We start from the raw sequence: 18,579 nt of genomic DNA, 5'->3' as shown, positions 1-18,579 counted from the left end.
CGCGTCTCCCCCAAAGCTGATGCACAGTGGCTCATGTCCACATTGCTCAGCGATACCATTCCTTGGAGTAAACTGGACACGTCCATACATTAAATTCAAGTCTCTTGATTGAACTTCAAGTAGAAACCCCTATTTCTGAAGCACAATTACTTTGCTTTTTCTCTGTATGAGACTTTCTGAGATGATTGACAAGAAACAGTGAGAAGACAAAGTCATCTTCTAGCAGAGCGTGACAGCAGCTGTGGGACTAGAGTTTCTGATATTAAGGCATTTCCGAGTACAAGACCTCCTCAGACAGTTTCATAAGCAATTTTTAGCATTTTGAATTGGACCATGTCCTGTTAGCTATGTCTGCATTATGCTCTTGAAGGAAATTAATTGACCTACTTCATACACATGTCTGGGAGTGAATTCATATGCATTATCATCAGGCAACAGAGCACAGCCTCAAAATAAAACACAGAGCTTGCCAAACTGACATATCATTAGAACTGCTTCTCTACAAATAAGCAAATGGGCCTGTTATAGCATGTACACCTGGATTGATTTCGTGGGGCCCACAAGTCCGAGGGTTTAAACACATGGATGAGAGGACTGGCAAGGGTTAGCGACTGACCCTTATTTCATTCCTTGGATATTGTTTTTCTTTCCCCAGAAATGTGCTGTTATTACCCCGGTGCTGGGCAAGTCCCATGCAGTAGGCAGAAAAAGAAGTAGGTAGTCTTGTGAAATGTCATTTCTGAGTCTTATTATTACATTTCCCACTGGTGTCATCTGCAGTGAGGGCCCTGTTGTGTTCGAGACTGTAGAAGCATTCAATAGGAGTCAGTGCAAAACCCGAAGAGCTAACAAAAGGAAGAAAAAATAGAGATGAAGTAATTTTCCTAGCAGCAAACATCTGGTCTGTGGTCAGCCAAGAAAAGAACCCCAGTCTTCTGACTCCCACAGCAAGGCTTATTCTAGCTGACTGTGCTTGCTCACTCCAGAGTTATCCCCTCAGAGATACCCTCCAGGGAATGGGTAGGAACCAGCCCAGGGCAATTTCATGCAAAAGAACAGGTTGACACCCTGCAGAAGCTGTATTATAGAATGGAAAGTCTACGCAGCGCTTCAAAGCCCTTATAGAAGGGACTTATGGCTTCATTCTTCTGTAGACAAATAAGGAACAGGACAGGGAATAGGACAGCTTTTCAGTCCTAGAAAAGTGAAGGAAATGAGTGAATTTGCTATGAATATCTAAACACAAACATTGAGGATGTTTATGATTTCTAAAACCAATAGCCTCTTGCTAATATTCTGTGCACAATTAGCAGGGCTGATCCCAAGCAAAATTGTGTCACGTTCATTTTCCAAATTTCAAAAAAAATACAGAAATGAAAATAAGACCCTACAGGACATGCTGCCCAGTGCTGGAGCACTTGCCACAGGGTTTTCCAGTATGACATTTGAATTCAAAAGATAGCAGTGAGAGTCCTTCAAAGAACTCTGCCACCTTTTTTCATTTATATTCTGGCAGATCACTTGCTGTTTTTACTGACTCACTTGTCTGACACGCAAATAAGTCGTTAAGAGTGTCATTTTAGTATAAATAGCTATTAGGGTTCATCTGAGGAACGAGACCTGCCTAACGCCATTTCATTTCCTGAAATGTAACAATGTGTAATGCTCTACAATTTACACATTTCAGGACTGACTTTCAAACGGTTTACTTCTGGGCTGCTGGAAGAAGTTACCCCTTATTCTCTTACCCCTACCTATTTGTCAGTGACTCTTCTCTAAAAGTTTCCAAGCCCTCGAACCTGCCAGGGACAGCCCTGAACTCTGAATTGGTTGGGTTAGAACAACCGAAAGTGGAAGACAAAAACATCCCCTTATGTCTGTGAAAGAGGTCCTGTTTGAGGCTGCCCAAACCACAATACCACCAAGTTTATCGTCTCTTTGGATTTGCTGACAGGGAACTATTTGTTTAAGCAATTTCCATCCTGCATCAGTTGAAGTGAATCATATCTGTCGAGACCTGCTTCTGGGGCTAGCCCAGTTTGAAAGGGACTGCAGTGTTTCAGAGAATGCAAAGTGAGCATCTCCACCAGCAGATTGGTGTCTTCTTCCACCAGCATCACTCTGCAGAATGATGGCTTTTAACAACCTAACTAGCAGCTGGTTGCCCACCCCCACCCCCCCTGTTTACTTCTGACTTAAAATAGACGAGAGGTGAGCACCTCTACCAGCACAGCTGAGGAGGCAACAGTCACTGTGGTGGGTCAGTAAAAAGTAGGTTGGAGTGAGCTGGGCTACAACAACCTGGTTGGATCCGACAGAGGATGTCTCATTATAATCTCAAAATCTTTGCATATTTACATATGGATCCATATTAACATACAGGTCACCAGAAATCTGACAACCACCCAAACTGAGAGCCAGTTCTTCAGACCGAATTCTCCTCTTTGCCCATAGAAGAGGTATGGCCCAGAGAGTAGGCAGTACCAACACGCTCACACTGACTCAGAGACGTGCCTCAGTCATAACAGAAGAAACTCCCACAAGTTTCCAGGCCCTGATTTGGCTGTAAAAATAATAATGACACAACAGCCAACAGTGATGGATATATTTACTAGGAGTGAGATTGCTCACTAACTATTCACTAAGACCATAAAGAAACCATCGGAAGTGAACAAATCACTGACATGCAAGACCTGGAAAACTGATCTAGAGGTGAAAATGTCCTTATATCTCTGCTAGAGTTCCTGTTCAGTTTTAAGTCTATGTGGTAGAAGGAGGACTGAAGTTTTCTTGTGACGTTGTTTGTTTGTGTTTACTTCTCCTGCCAATGTCTAATCCCTTTTTCCTCAGGGGAAAGATTGGGAAAGTTTCCAGGCATCAGATAAATAAAACAAACTGCATTCTTCCTGAAATTAGGAACTTCTTTTATCGTGTTCCCTTCTATTCATCTCCTTTCTGATGTACACGGTCCGAGAGGATATGGGAGGATACTAGACTAAGGCTCTGCGATCTGCACTGGACACCAGTCAGTTGCTGTGAAGAATCCAAGGTTTTAGATCCAACCTGTAAAGTCCTGAATGGTTTTGGACCTGCCGAACACAGGGAGGTCACTTCTCTCCCTGGACCATGCCATCTCATTCGAAGATATGGAGGTCCATCATCAAGATGAATAACAGTGAAGAGTGCTTTACTTTAGAAATAATTTTCCCTAATTCTGTAACCTTCTGGGCTTGCTGTGAAGTCTGCTTTCCCCTCTTCATGTTAAATCAGCCGAGGAGAGTGTGGATTGAGGTTTTTCTATTTACCAGCTATCCTTTATCCTTGCTATCATGTTTCCTTTTATCAAGTAAATGCCCAAGTATTAAATAGGTACCTGTAGGTATATTTTTAAAAGTAAATTATTTAGTAAAATATTTTAGGTCCTATCTTAATAGCTTTTCCATGACTTTAATCATTCTTGAGCCCTTTTTTGAACCTGTTTTAGAACCTTTCTTAAGATGTGGTAACAGTAATACGTATAGTATTCCAAAGGAGGCTGTTACACTGACCTATATGTGTGTGTATATATACATGTATCTATTTTTCATATTCTCCATCCCCTTCCATAAGCACTCTAGCAACTTGTTTGTTTGTTTGTTTACTACAGTTGCAGTTTGACAGAGGTTTTCTTTGTGCTGTCCATAGTGATGTCCTCATATCTCTCCTGGGCTGACAGAGGTAAATCAGAACCCTGTAAGATATTTTCAAGCAGACTGTATATTCCTCCTGCACATATTATCATTGAACTCCATTTGTCACCATTTTGCCCATTCATCTAAATCCCTCTGAAAATCTTTGTATTCTACTTTAGCTTGTCCAACTTGAATAACTTTCTCTCATTTGCACAATGTGCACTCCACTGCTTATTCCCTTTTCCACAGCTGCATTAGCTAACAGTGAAACCAGCAGAGCCTTTTTAGGCATTATACTTTTCCTCGTTTTCCCCAGAGTCAGAAATACACAGTTCAGCCGACCAAGTAACATACATTCTGGTGCTTGCCCCGGCACAGGTAAAACAGTCCCAGAGAAGAAAGCATCAAATTCCAGCAGTGAAGAACTATTTATTCTCTCTGGTGAAGCTCTCAAGTGAAGACTAGATGTGGTGACTACACAGCAACGGCATGCTGATGTGCCCCTGCAATGTCCTTTCTAACAAACAGTTTAGAGACTTCCATATTACGGACAGGTTTACTGGAGGAATTTCACTGAATTTCACTGAATTTCACTGAATGGAGTATGGAAAGTTGGAAGGGATGAAAAATCTTCTTTTCCTTCCCATCGGTAGATGGTGTGTACATTCTCACATCATCATGGTGTGATGTGTACATTACTATCACCGTATCCAATTTTGATAGTGAAGATATTCAGGGATAGGTCCACAACCAGTCTATTAACAGCTGCAGTTCCAGTGCCTGCAGTAGTTAACTGGGGATCTCTCAGGACTAACTAGTGGTCTTGCTTAGGTTTTAAAAAAGGACAGTTCCTTCTCCTACCCATCAGCAGCACTCCTTACTTTGATAGTATTGAGGCTGTACAGAAGAACCCGTACAACAACTTTGCCATGTGCTGCTTAGAGATGGATGCAGTTTTCCTGACTCTCTGGCCTGCAGGATATCTCAGCAACTGGCTTAGGAAAAAAAGTATTTAGAGTTTAGATCACTCTCTTACATCCTGAGAGATTTCTGGATTATTTTTTTAAGGACCAAAAGTACATGCAAATAAACTTTCAAACATTTTTTTCACCTGGAAAAAAAAAAAAAGACCAGTGGAACTAGATGCTTTTGCTTGAAGTTGTTTAAATATCACCTTTCATTAGTAGTAGCAATTTTCTGTCCTTTGGAATTTGTATTTTAACATTAAAAAAAAAAATTCCAATGCTTGCTTAAATAACTGATAACTGTCACACAATACAATAATATACTAAAGTTTGGGAACCTAGAAACAGCATCTTGATAAAACCAAACTTTATCACCATTGAGCATTGACAGTAAATTAGATATTATCCTCTAATTCATGAGAACTTTGTAAAGCACCTCAAGGGAATGAAAGTACATATTACTCTAAGGCTGCGGCTGGTAAGCCTGACAAAGGAAAGATTCAAGAGAGCAGGAACTTCAGGTCTACTCATGTTCCTTCTAGGCAATTCCTGTATGGTCACAGCTTCAGTGACATGAGACTTTTATGTCAACCCTCAGGTCCTCCATCTTGTTTTTTCTAAATTGAATTTTCTTTTATGTGGTCTCTTTGTCAAATATGAAGCCTCTCTATCCGTATTGGAGGCATGCTGTGAAGACTTTCCTATTGGACAAGATGGGGAAGTTGGGATGTAGGTGTTTGGCCCAGCGCAGTGCCCCATAGCTAAACCTGTGCGAGACTGGAATGAGCCTGAGTTAGCTGGAGTTTGGGAAGCCTTCATCAGCCACGGCAGAGTGGCATGGTGACAGGGCTCTGCTGCTTCTGGCACACAGCTAGCACCTCTGTGGACATATGTCCTCGAAACCTTAAATTTCACTGAAAGGCATCGGGACTTCTGGAGTATTAATGAAGGCTGACTTAGCCTCCTGAAACTACGATCAACAGAGGGAAGTAGTTTCCACCACAGGGCACTTCTATGTTCCCGCTTTGAACTGGCCTCTATGGAGGCAACGATGCCTCCTGGAGAGGCTGTGGCAGGCCACTACATCTTGCAACACTATCTGTAATGCAAGGCAAAGCTCAGCCTAGTTAGTGCCATGTCGAGTCGCTTGAGCTACCTCAAATAACACAATTCAGCACGTGGCGTGACAGTGTCAGCTCCCTGCTGAGCTTTCTCAGCAAGCTCTCCACCACTTTTGCATCACCGTATCTAAGTACGTCTGAAGTCATACCTATTTGAACATGCCTATCGTCAGTTTAGACACTGTGTAAATAATACCCGAGACAGACATATGGTTTCCATGAGAAGCTCGGTTTGCTGAGGTTCTAACCTCTTAACAGAGTCAGCGGGAGCACTGGTACTCCGGCACCGTGTCCTCAAGCCTGCAAGCTCTTTTAGGGCTCAGCACCCTGCTATAGGCCAGGTGGAAAGGAATCACAACAACTTAACTCACAAGGAAAGAAGAAGAGGAAATCACTTCAGATCCATGAAATATGTGGTCTGAGGCTGACAAATATTTGTGTCCCTGCAATATTCACCGTAGAAAATGCTCTCTGTGGAGGGAGTGGTACATTTAACTATAATGTGGCCAGTGTTTTCCAGTAATATTCTTAGTCAAGGATGAAAACTCGTGTGACAGCTGTCATTCATACTTCTCAGGAGGGGTTATGCTGTTGTCCTTACCCGGTGGAGCCACCAGCGAGCCATCCCATGGTGCAGCCAGCGAAAGAACAGTCCAGAACAGCCCTTTTCAGTTCTTCAGCAGTTGCTAAGCGAGCACTCAGGTCAACACAAGCTTTCTCAGCTTCAGCTAAATCCAGACCCTGAGAGTTGTTCTTGGACTCAAGTGCAAACACTTTCCCTGCAGCACCAAGAAAGGACATGTCACTCATCATGGTATTGTACTCGATACATATTCAACAAAAATATTGCACATTATCACCAAATAAATTCTTCTTGCTTTTACTAAGTTCATTTTAATGAGCAACCTATCTCTTGGAATGAGAAATTTCATCAACACTGTAAATACCTTTGTCTTAACTTTTCATTTTGTTCATCAACAGAAAAGCAAGTCTGGCTAAGCCCCTATTCATTCCCAGCCCATATGAGAAGTTCATCCTGCCTCTATAGGTCTGTGCTTAAGATCTGGAGAGGGAAAGCATGACACTCCCTCATATGCACCTATATAATCAGTCAGAACATCTCCTGTAGGCTATAACGCTGGAATTCATTACTAAAGCATATTACAGTTACATTTATAAGAACTACATCTATAAAGCAAGCACAAATCTAAAAGCCAGCATCGCAAGTCACTGTTCCACATCAGAAATAGATTCATACTTATTCTCTAAAATAAAAATAATGCAATTCTATGGCAACTTGTGCTAAACGCTGCTGCAAAGCCACTTTGGTTTCATATCTTTCTGGAAAGACAGACGGATTTTTTTTTCTTAATGGAAGGGTTTTTTGAATGAGCATGAGAACATATTTAGCATAAGAATTTCTTGTGTTATTTTTATTTTCAGTTCAGTTTATTTTACTTTAATTTATCTAACACTGAGAAAGCTGTAAGGGTAGAAGTTAGAGGTTTTGGCAACTGGGAACAGGACAGTTAGGGTTTTGGCAATAAAGCTTGAGAAGTTCTTGGGTTATGGAATAAACACATTAGCTGGATGCCTCCAGAAAGAGAAATAAACAATGAGACAGTTTACAGTGCTGACATGTAAATTGCCATAAGTATCTTCTTTCTGAAGATAACATCCCTCAGAATACCTTCTAAATTTCAAAGGTACAGATTTAGGTTGCTTGCAGGTGCAGGAAGACGATTTCTAAGAATTGTCAATTCAGTAAATGCCTGGAAACGCTTATAATGTGTTATTTCAAAAATAGATCAGGGGTAGTGCTTATATAAGCGCAGAGCTTCCAGCACATACCGGGTGTTCACTATGTAGCTAATTTCGCACTCACAGGATATATTGACCAATATCAGGACTCCTTCAGACTGATTCCGACTGATTCTGCACCAAGTGCCATCCCCACCGCACAGTATTTCAACAAATTGATACATCTGAATCTAATCCTAAATATAAGGAATTGACACAGGGTAGGTCTATCCCTGACAGCTTTCTGTTCTCACCTGTCCACAGTTTAACCACAGTCCTTACAGCAAAAAATGCAAAGCTTCTTTCAAGTAAACACATCATCATTTGTGTTTACGTTAGCTAACAAGCGCAGATGGGTCCTGATGAAGATTCCTACTTTGGTGAGAATTCTACCCGCGCACAGTAAGAAGTCTTCCTGACTGGGGCAGATAGCAAATGAAATAAGGAGAACAAGCAGTAATGAGAAGGAACAAGAATTCAGTGTACCCAGAGTGATTTTCTCACTCCCTTAACAGTAGTTGATCAAGGACTGCAACCCAGAAGCACAGATCAGTGTCCTAACCACTAGACTACATTGCCTCTTGCTTCTTAACTGTAATCAGTACCATAAATTGTAATTAGAACAGGGGAGTTTACATAGAGCAGTGAAAAAAGCAAGCCTCTACGTCCTGGGTACCAAAACCTCAGGATTCTTCGCAAAATGTCCCAAATAATGCACATGATTCTAACATAGGCTGTTGTTTCTAATGCCATGAATAGACATAGCAAAGTATGCATGGGGTAGGGAGAAAGAAAGAAAATAAAAGCAGAAGGATGATGGTTTTAAACAACAATTCCTAAATTGCAGAACAACTTTCATTAGTAAAGGTAAGCAGGAATTAAAAGCAATGCTTTACTGAGGCTTTGTCCCAACTTAAAACTCATCCACGTTCTACATGTCACAATATGGCTGTCAGGATTGAGATACATCATCAAAGACATATAGGGCAAGTTTGTGTAGCATCTGACTTAAATCATAAATGTTAGTTTGACATGGCAGTAAGCCCTATTTTCCAGTCATTTGTATTTTAGTTAGAAGACTTAAAGAAAGGAAAACCACTAAGGATTCAGTTCCAGCTACATATAATTAGAAGAAATTAAGATCATCATTTAGACTTTTTACCAGTAATTGACAATTACATTTTTAGAGGAGTTTAGCTAGCCAAGACTGAGGCTGAGACAACTTTCCTTAACTACTGTTGCATGTTCACTAGTACTTAATATAAATTAACTATTAACTTTTTACTAGAAACTATGAAGATTCTGGTTGAAAACAGAGTCTTATGCTTCAAAAAGGTGTCTGGGATGTCCGAATTGTGTAGACAAATAGGTTTTAGGGTAAGCTAGAAAGGACATACTGGTTGAGAAAATTACAGTGAACAGCTTTATAGGAAATTTTGGTTAGCCAGAAGTGGATAAAGGCTGACCCGCTTACCAGACCAACCTGGGAATCTTCTCCAAAGCTTTAGTAGCTCTGTGGCTATCTGCCCAAATAAGATGTGCCTTCTGTTTTGCCTAATTTCTTACTTAGAAAATATAATAGCAAGTAAGGTTCACTTAGCTGACACTTGACCAATGGAACAGATGGACCCCAAGTATCCTGAGCTGTGTCACATTAATGAGGGGCATTTACAGGAAAAAAATACAGCAGACATGCTAGTATGATAATAGAAAAAACACAAAAGCACATCAAAACAGGAAATCCCCTTAAATAAATAAGACTACAACACCAACATTGAATTCTGCGCCTTACGGTGCTCTATTTCCATAAGGCACACGTCTTCGTGTTCATTTGTGTGAAGAACATGGTATGCCTTTGGTTGAGGTACCTTTGAACAGCCACCATGTTTGAGCTCCTGCTCAACCCTCTCCCTTCATTTCTGCCCCGTAACATTTGCTTCCCATAATGCAATGATGAGACAGGTGGTGTGGATATTTGCGCCCCAAACCCTACATTTCTGAAGCCTTTTCAAAGAAAGACAGTCCCTTTGTTTTCAAGATAAAGCTGGAAATCCATGGCAAGTAGCCTTTGTCAGGAGGTATATTGCACATCTTGAATTTATTGGGCTCATAACAAAAATGTCTTTGTCACAGTAAGTTTCCTCAGGTTCTCCTTTGAAACCAGTAAAAAAGTTTTAATATCATTGGTAAGACATAAGTGATAAGACATAATTCTTCCTACTGTTAATTAACAGCTGGACTTGAAACCAAAGAGAGTCTTTCATTAGTAACTAGACTATATTATATCAGTAGGTTCTACCATCATCTGATCACTATTATTTCAGAACATTGGTTATATTTTGATATACTGATAAAAATAATTTTTGTTATTGTTTGGCACTAAAACTTTGTCAACAAGCAATAGCTGAATATAGTTTTCACTTAAGAGTTCCCCAGTTTAGTCTGATAGAGAACATACTCATAGAAGCATAGATCTCGAGGCTTGTAGGACTCATTTTTATCACCTTGTTTAATTCCTGCATAACTAGACTGCAGATTTCCCCCAGTAATTCCACCATCGAGTCCAAAAATTCATGGTTGAACTAGAGCATGTCTTTTCAAAAGGCATCCAGTCATGATTCAATGACGCCAAGTAATGGAGAATTTACAGCACACTTTATAGTAAACTGTTCCAATGGCTCATTACTCTCACTCCACCTTATTTCCAGTTTCAAATTTTGCTAAACTTGGCTTCTAACAACTGGACCTTATTATGTTTTCGATACTGAAAAGCTGTCTACAATCAGATATATGAAAGCACAAAAAAAGAGACTTTTCAAAAATAAAACCAGTTGAAAACCTGCTTCTTCCTACTTTTAGGGATCTCAGTGAAATTAGCGGAATTTTCTTGGTTACCGAGAAGACAGAGTTTGGCTGATTTATTTTAATGCAGTAATAGATACAACACGACGTTCTGAGGCATACAGGCATGGTTCAGAGCACATTGAAATGAGTGCAAAGTTCTCCATGTCTTCAGCAGGATTTGCATCATGGTTGAAGAAGAAACATTAAACTGCATAGCCAAATAAACTTTGAAATAAAAACGTCTCTCACAAATGATATAAACTGAAAGCACTTTAAAAGGCATGCCCAGTGTACTGATCTCATGACATGGTACCTACTAGTTCAAAGGATAAAACCTAATCTGTTTCAACAACACAAAAGTGGTGAAAGATGTGCAAATTTGTAGTCTGATTTGTTTTTACCTAAATGTTAAAAACTTCATATTGAGGTAAAAGAGAGTGGGGGAAGGGAAGGTCACTTCTGTACTTCAAGAGCAATTTCATTTCCATTTCTATGGCTGTGCATAACAATGGCCGTGATTGTAATAGTAAGGGTGGAGGATTTAGTAAAACTGTACAATTACAGACAGAGATTTGAGTAATTACCAGTTCTGCATAGTGTTCATGAATGTAGAGTTTATTTCTGTGAGAAACTAAAGTGAATGATGTTTTATTTCATTCAAATTGCTTAAAATATTACATCACCAGAAAAACAGCAAAATTAGGAGGTCACCTTTGAGTTCCTCCTCAGCTAAATTCAGTGTAAGCTTAAATTTTAATTTTACTACAGGCTTTGGGATCAAGTAGTTGGAATCGTTTATGTATTTATTTCTGCAAGAAGCATATGTGCTGTTTTGGAAGTAGGAGCCTGAAATGCTTAGACACCTGCTATTCAAATGCAAGTGTCTAGAGAGAGAGCAGAAGAGAAAAAGCATCCTTTTGTCCTTTTCTTTACAAAAGGAGTGCAAAGAAAGCCAAAGGCTTGAGTATAGTAGGTTTTATTCCTGAAGACCAGAAGTATGCAACTCAGTTCCTCACCTAGCCGTGCCTGGCTTTCTGGATGCAGGATTCTTCCATTTGCAACCTCCGCAGTCACTATGGATGGTCACTATGGATGGTCACTACCAAGCAACCGGCTTGACCAATAGGTCTTCCGTGTAATTAAGTCAACAGACCAACTTCCCTCTGCAACAAGTTTTGCAATTAGCGCTTTTTTCCCGCTCAGGGGTGTCATAGTAAGGTAGATTAATTGCCATCATTCTCTGCTGACGCGCTCTATCTCAGAGCAAGTTCCCTGCAGAAAACTATGGTTCACAGGCACGGATATTTTAGCTGCCGTGAAAAGACAAAAGAGGGGGTCAAAAAAAACAACATCAGAGGTGACTTCTGTGTAGCACGCATGAAACAACATCCTTGTTCTCCTACCGCAGTGCAAACGCAAAGAAATCCCCCAAAGCCTGCATCTGAGACCCGTCACGATAACCTGTATTATTCTCCAGTAACTGCATTAACAGTAGTGGCATGTCATGGTAAGTCCGAGCAGGACTAAGGAACCTTGAGGAACCTCCTGTCCCTCTGACCACAACCTTCAACAGCTATGAGTAAGCACATTTCAATCGTAAAAAAAAAAAAAACCTGCAAAGGGAAACAAAGCTATCTTTTATTTCAGCATTTACCTTGGTCTTTCTGGAGTCTCGCTGCGCTACAGCAATATGTGCTGGGGCAAATACTGGTCAAAAGAGATCAATTAAGCTTCGAGGTTTTACACCTTCACCAGACCTCGATGGTCTCCAGTTTTATTGCCTGCTCTCTGTCATTATTAGTGTGCGAGATAATAAAGTGAAAGTCTTCCTTAGGGAAATATATTGTAACCAGTTTCGGAGGTTTGCCTGTAACGGGGGCCAGTCTGAATTTCCCAGGGTTTTTACAAGGTGAATTCAAAATCCCTTCAGCAGTTTGCAAAACAGTCAGTTGGTTTTAGTGAAAAACAAGAAATACACACATACACACGTGTCACCCAGAACAGTCCTTTGGCACTTAAGTGACATTTCCATGTATTAGAGAGTTGCACAATTGTATTTTCACCTACAACTTACACAAATGAGGAGGTGGCTTCCTGTCTGGATCAGGCCAGAATCCGCTATAAAAGAAAGTATTAATCTTGTTTCGTACTCTCAGATCTTCTTAAATACGTAAGCCTACGCGTAGTGGTAAATTTTAAAGTTCGCATAAAGTGTTCTCTTCTGTATGTATAACGTATAGTAAGCCAGATGGTTTACAGGACAGTGTTACAGTTGTTTGCTTGACTATTAATATTAGGAGAACACATGGAAGAGCATGTTAATAGAGGACTTGCACATTTTTCACAAGGATACTTAGAAGGTAAATAAAAATGGAAACTACAGTATTATAGTGCTCTACAACTGTAATGTAGTTCAGATACTCTACCCTTTAATTTCTATAATTGCTTTACCATGTGTGAAGTAAATTTCACAAGCTGTTGAATGACAATTAAAATCTGTCACAATCTCTCCCTTGAAATGATCTCTGACATTTTTTCCCTTTCTCTTTTAGAGGATGTCTGTCTAAGAACCAAGAAGATCCCATTAATTCTATAGAAATAATACAAATCAAGAGGTGATCTTGAAAAGACAAGGGAACTCTTTAGATGAAGCAAGGAAATTAATTATTCCTGTACTGTCCCCTTTTCTTAAATTCTGTGCGGAACCCTCTTTCATGGGTATGCGCTTTTTCCCCCTTATTTCAGAAGCATTTTGCAAGGGGAGTATTTCCAAAAATCAGAATCACAGTTTTGCCTACCGCAACACCGTGCAGTTGCCTGACACATTACTTTTCCCTTATTCTTCATTAAAAGTTGTTTTCTTCAAATTTACGAGACAGGGTTCTGTTGCATAAATGGTATTTTACACGAAGTGGTAGAAACATACAGGCAAGATTAATTTTCTCCCTTTCCTTTGCCATACTTTGTCATCAGCTGAAATAAAGTTAGGTTAAAAAGGAAAAATACCCTGAGAACAAAAAGAAGAGGTTTTTATAGCCTTATAATGTTTAAGATTTGTTCTCTGGAATAATGCAGCAAACATCGAGGGTAAATGATCAGTGTACCGAAAAAAAAATAATCCTGAGATCAGGCATAAATCTATTGCAGCTGTGAAAGTGAAAAAACGTGGCCATCCAGCGTTGCTCTCCCAGGAAAAGACACAGTTGTTTCAAAATAAATCATGTTTTTGCTAAGGCAGGTTTGTCATCATTAGTGCAGGCGTAGTCATTAAAAGGGCAGCAGGCGACTGGAAACTTTCAAGGGATGCAGCTATTCAGGATTATCATCAGCGAGTAAAAAGTCCCATTTCAGAGTAACCGGTTGCTTCAGCCAAATTCATGTCCTGATCACATCCCTCGGCAGCGGAGTGTAGATGAAACTCACGTGCAGAAAGGTGAGCGGTCATCTTCGGCGTGTGTGGTACCGAACAGAAAAAGTTGTAAAAGCTTTGGACTTCTTGTCTTCCCTTCCTCGAGTACCTGCCCGTACATAATGACACTGGGGGGGCATCTGAAATGGGCGGATGGTGAAGTTCTTTGGAAAAAAGATACTTTAAATTACAAGGAGAGCCCTCCTAAAATATAGCTGAGTCTTCTTATTCATGTTCTGGCTTTTTTTTATTATTCTTATTTCCTCTGGAAAAGTTTGCTATTCTGTCATTTTGTTGTAATAAAATAATCTTAGCCTTCTGGGATCTTATTTCCTTTCTCTGCTTAACCCCAGGATATTTGTAGAGTCTCAAAAACCTCTGAATCAGACGTTTCCTAATCCAAACTCGGGCGTGTATTTAAGTTTCTTATTAAAAAAAAAAAAAAAGGGATTTTTTTTTTTTTTTTGCAATAACACATTTCAACATACAGCTCTCATTCCAGCCATAGCAACCCAGCCCAAACTGAATGGGGAACTCACCATCAGCCTGAACAGAGATGATCTGAAGGATGAAGAAGACAGATCCCACGCCCTGGAGAAAGGTGAGAGAGAATCTCTGAGAGCCTGAAGCCATTGCCCTGCTTGCAAAGCCCTCAGCTGCAGGAGGTTGGCTGCCGAGGCTTTTTCTCTCTCTCCTCCTCCTCCTCCTCTGCACTTTCGCAGCGGGGTCTGCAGGGATGATTTCAAGGAGCACTTTCCCTCGGCAGGATCCTGCGTCTTGGGTTTGCACTGAAGGCGGGAGGGGTGGAAAAAAGAAAGAGGGAGGGAGAGAGGAATCCTTGGCTTGGCTGGTGTGAAGGGGAGGGGAAGGTGGGGGGGAGATGTCCAGCCAGCTGGGGTTGGGGAGAGGCTTTCTCCAGCCCAGTCTGCAGGGCAGTGCACACAGAGAGCCGGTGTGAAAAGTCACATTACCCTGTCGGTAAATACCTAATGGATCGTGGGGGAAGAAATGTAAAAGCCAGGAGGGAGAGAAGAGGCGGAGGGTGGGGGGAAAGGACAAGCGACGAGAGGAAATCCCTGGCTGAGAGGAGAAGGGCAGCTAGATAGCCGGTGCTGGCACACGGTGAGTCTGTGGGCTTAGCTGTGCATCTCCGGAGGGATGGGTTCTGACGTGGGGAGTGTTTTCTCCTCTGTGAGATGAAATCAGCCAGCGGCACGCTGCAGAGGGTTGCAGCTCAGGGGCTGCTGCAGCAAGAGTGATGGTCTTCAGGTAAGGGCTCAGGAAAGGTGACAAATGGCATGGGACGCTGGCAGCCGAGCCTCCCTGAAGATCGGGATTGGGGCGGCTTAATCCTGCTACTTCAGACCCTGGGTTTGGGATGGGCATGAGGCACTGAAGATCAAAGCAGGAGTTTGTCAGCTGGTCTCTATCAGCACTCCTGGTCCAGATGAGTGGAGCTGGTCAGGTTTGAATGCTCTGAAAGCAGCTGAAGAAGGGAGTTTCCAGCTCCCACTAGCACTTGCAGCAATGACATCTGTCCCTTTTTCTCATTAATCCTTTATTTGTCCCAACACAACTCAAAAGAAACCCTCACAATAAGAGGAAGCATACTGGTGATGATGCCAGGATTTATTTCGCTAAATATATAAACGGAATAGTTTTGTGTTGCTGTTGGAACTGAGCAGGGCTCAGAAATGTTGTTTTCATATTCCCATCCTATTTTGCTTTTATTTCAGCTTCTTAAAATTTTTTCCCTCAGAAATTCAAAGCTGGGCAAAAAACACTCAGTCTGCTAGAAACTCTGAGCCACCAAGAGCAGAAGTGAGGACCTGACCCTCCTCACTGCCAGAGGCCTCGGTGTCCTAGATGGTAAGGTGCTGGCAGGCAGTTGCAGGCATCTTCTGATAATGATGAACCTGCCCAATGTTGGTTTCGGTCTCCAGCTCAGGAACTTCATATGTGATATTCAAGGCAGCAAGTGGCACCATAATACTGGAAGCTTTAAAAATACCTACGTTAGATGAATTTGGGCAGATAAGGCTCTGATCCTAGTGACTCTTAAAGAATCGTAGCCTTCTTCCCCCTCTTTATAGCCATGCATGGCATGTGACTGTACACACTGAAGGCTTGCAGACAGGCAGCTTCAAATTTTCTGATAATCCAGAGAACAGGGATGGCAGCAGGTTTCTCTACATTGCCTTGCCAGCCTAACTTGTAAGGAACACCTCCAGAATTAGAAGGATGGGCAGCTTCTTGCTCGCTCCATCCTTAACATGGGATGCTTGACATAATGTAACTACATAACTGCATTTCATTTCAATGGAAACTGTATGCTCTGTAGTAACACACAACATGACAGAAAAGGAAACAGAAAATTGTAGCCTTCTTTGATCTTATTTGTGTTTCTTTTACCAGCGACATAGCTAACGGCATAAAATGCAGTTTTAACCCTCCAATACGCTGATAGATCTACCCCTATTTTAAAAATCAGTGGACACAAGAAGATGAGAGAAGATGTTGAATCTACACACTTTCAGTGAGATAGCAAAGAGATTCCATGAAATGGAATAAGTAGTTACAGCAAGACACACAGACATGAACAGAGACTCGATGCGACCACAGCAATAGCTCCAGGTTTCCTTGACACTTGTCATAGGGCTGATGACTTTGCTGGCCCTTTGCTGTCCTCATGAGTTTGGCCAAAGCAGTTGGAAGAAAGGACAGTATCTTCCGGATTTCCATCTAAAATTCCAAAGGTCTGTTGGATTAGTTTTGCTATAATTGGATCATTTCCTTGTGTTGATATATGTAAAGGCATGTTGCCACTCTGGCTCCTGTCTTGGAAAATCTCAGCTTGTACTCTTGACTAGAACGTCTTACTGATTTTAAAGAATGGCAACAAATCACAGGATCTGTTCCTTTTTGAAGGCATGAACAGTTCATGGAATGACTTGGCTTCTTCTTGTCATCCCATCTCAACTGTAAAGTGTGTAAGTGTGGAAAGGCAAGGACACTTACCAGTTATTAACTCCTGGAAGGTAAGTACCTTGCTGCCAAATAGTTGTCCTTCCAAATCTTACATTTCTATCAGCAAAACCCCCTGCTCCTAGTGTATTTTACATAAAGCTGAGTAGATTAGGTTTTGTACAGAAATGATGCATGCATTGGTTTGCACTGAAATCAACAATAATCAGGCAAAAATCCTGCCTTTAGATTTTGGGCTGCTTGGAACCAAAAACTCAAAATAAGATCTGGAAATTAAGATGGTTAGAAACAGATATAACTTTTTGCTCAGAACGTCTAGCATTCAGAGCACTAGAGTGACACATTGGTTAAAATATTCAGTGTATGATGTACAATGAATTATGACGCATTACAAAAGATTAATTGTACGTGCAGCTTTACACAACTCCTAGATTGTGCCCTCCTTGGGAGTAGCGAATGTGCCAACAGTGATATTTTATAGAACAGTGCTTCACTATATGCAAACTTTTACAAAGGGAGTAAGACACGTGAAGGCACTGGGCCATAAAGGGCAAACATACACATATGAATGTACACACACCAAACACTCCTGCACTGTGAAGCACACAATAATGGTTTGCGCATCTAGTACCTGAAAAGCATCCATACACATCTGGAATATTTCATTTCAGTTAGAGTTGATTTTTAAAACTAAATAAAACACCTGAAAGAAATATACATGAACAAAGACACATTTGAAAACAGGAACATGTGTATTTACAATAGAGATTATTGTATTTGGTCTTTTCATATCTACTATTAGGAATATTTACTTTCTGCCATTAAAAATGTATATACTATAAACATTATAGATGTAAAGGTTCCAATTCTGCAAATTCTAACACATGACCTTAAGCTTTGCAAGACAAGGACCTGGGATCCTAAGGCCTTGAGCAAATAGACACTCTCAGAAACATTTGTTATCACAAGCCAAGCTGGGCAGATGCTGGCAGATTTCTTAAAGTGCTGCAGTTGGCAAAGAATCTGGTCTCTGAAGAGTGCTGGAAAGTCATAGGAAAGGTCACTTTTCATATCAGAATAAAGCACAATAGAAATAAAATTTCTCCTCAGAAAAAGATACCTCCCTGCCACTAAAGCGTGAGATTCTGTTTAACTTGTTTCTCTGCATAATACAATAGCTTCAGATCTTGGCAGCCTGCATAATGAAGCTTGAAGAACTGAATTTAAATGGAATATAGGCTTTAGGTTTACTTATCATCCTAATTTTTTTATTTTTTTTTTAAAAAAAAGAGATCTACATTAATATGTGAACAAGGTGGTGACTTAAATTGCTCTAACTAGAATTTATCATACAGCCTGGAACTTCTGAAGTACTGCCTCCAGGTGAAGTGGAAAGGAGATAAATACAGAAATAACTGAGGCATACAGCTTGCTATATGTCCTATACTGAGCTGCAGAACATGCATGAAATGATGGCACTACCGGATAACTCCACCACCAGTTGTGGTGATCCATGCCCAGCTATGAGTTATCATATCCATACTTTCCGATGCCAGTTGATATATGTAAATGTCATGAAATAGTTGATTTCCTACAGGCCAGGCACGTTGGCGATGGCTCTCCCTAGACAGAGTGGTGAGAACTGTGGAAACCGAGAGGATTTGGGTTCTGCAGCTTACTAACACATCAACTTGTATGTCTGCACAACCTCTTCAGGCTCTCTCTCTTCACATATAAATGGAGACAACCAACTGTACACACCCGTCTGATGTACTCTTACTAAA

The 18,579-nt window shown here is 40.8% G+C and overlaps 1 protein-coding gene across 1 annotated transcript in view; it reads right to left on the bottom strand.

Moving 5' to 3' along the window:
* Positions 1-14,443, bottom strand: part of SUSD5 (sushi domain containing 5) — a 41,634-nt gene extending 27,191 nt beyond the window's left edge. The window contains exons 1-2 of the mRNA XM_074150985.1: positions 14,350-14,443; positions 6,359-6,536 (exon numbers count right to left, since the gene is read on the bottom strand). Coding sequence (XP_074007086.1) covers positions 6,359-6,536; positions 14,350-14,443 — 272 coding nt within the window. The remainder of the gene's footprint in view (positions 1-6,358; positions 6,537-14,349) is intronic.
* Between the last annotated feature and the right edge of the window lie 4,136 nt (positions 14,444-18,579).

This window comes from Numenius arquata, chromosome 7 (assembly GCF_964106895.1).
Source record: "Numenius arquata chromosome 7, bNumArq3.hap1.1, whole genome shotgun sequence".
Lineage (NCBI taxonomy): Eukaryota > Metazoa > Chordata > Aves > Charadriiformes > Scolopacidae > Numenius > Numenius arquata.
This window is presented reverse-complemented; position numbering and strand designations above follow the sequence as displayed.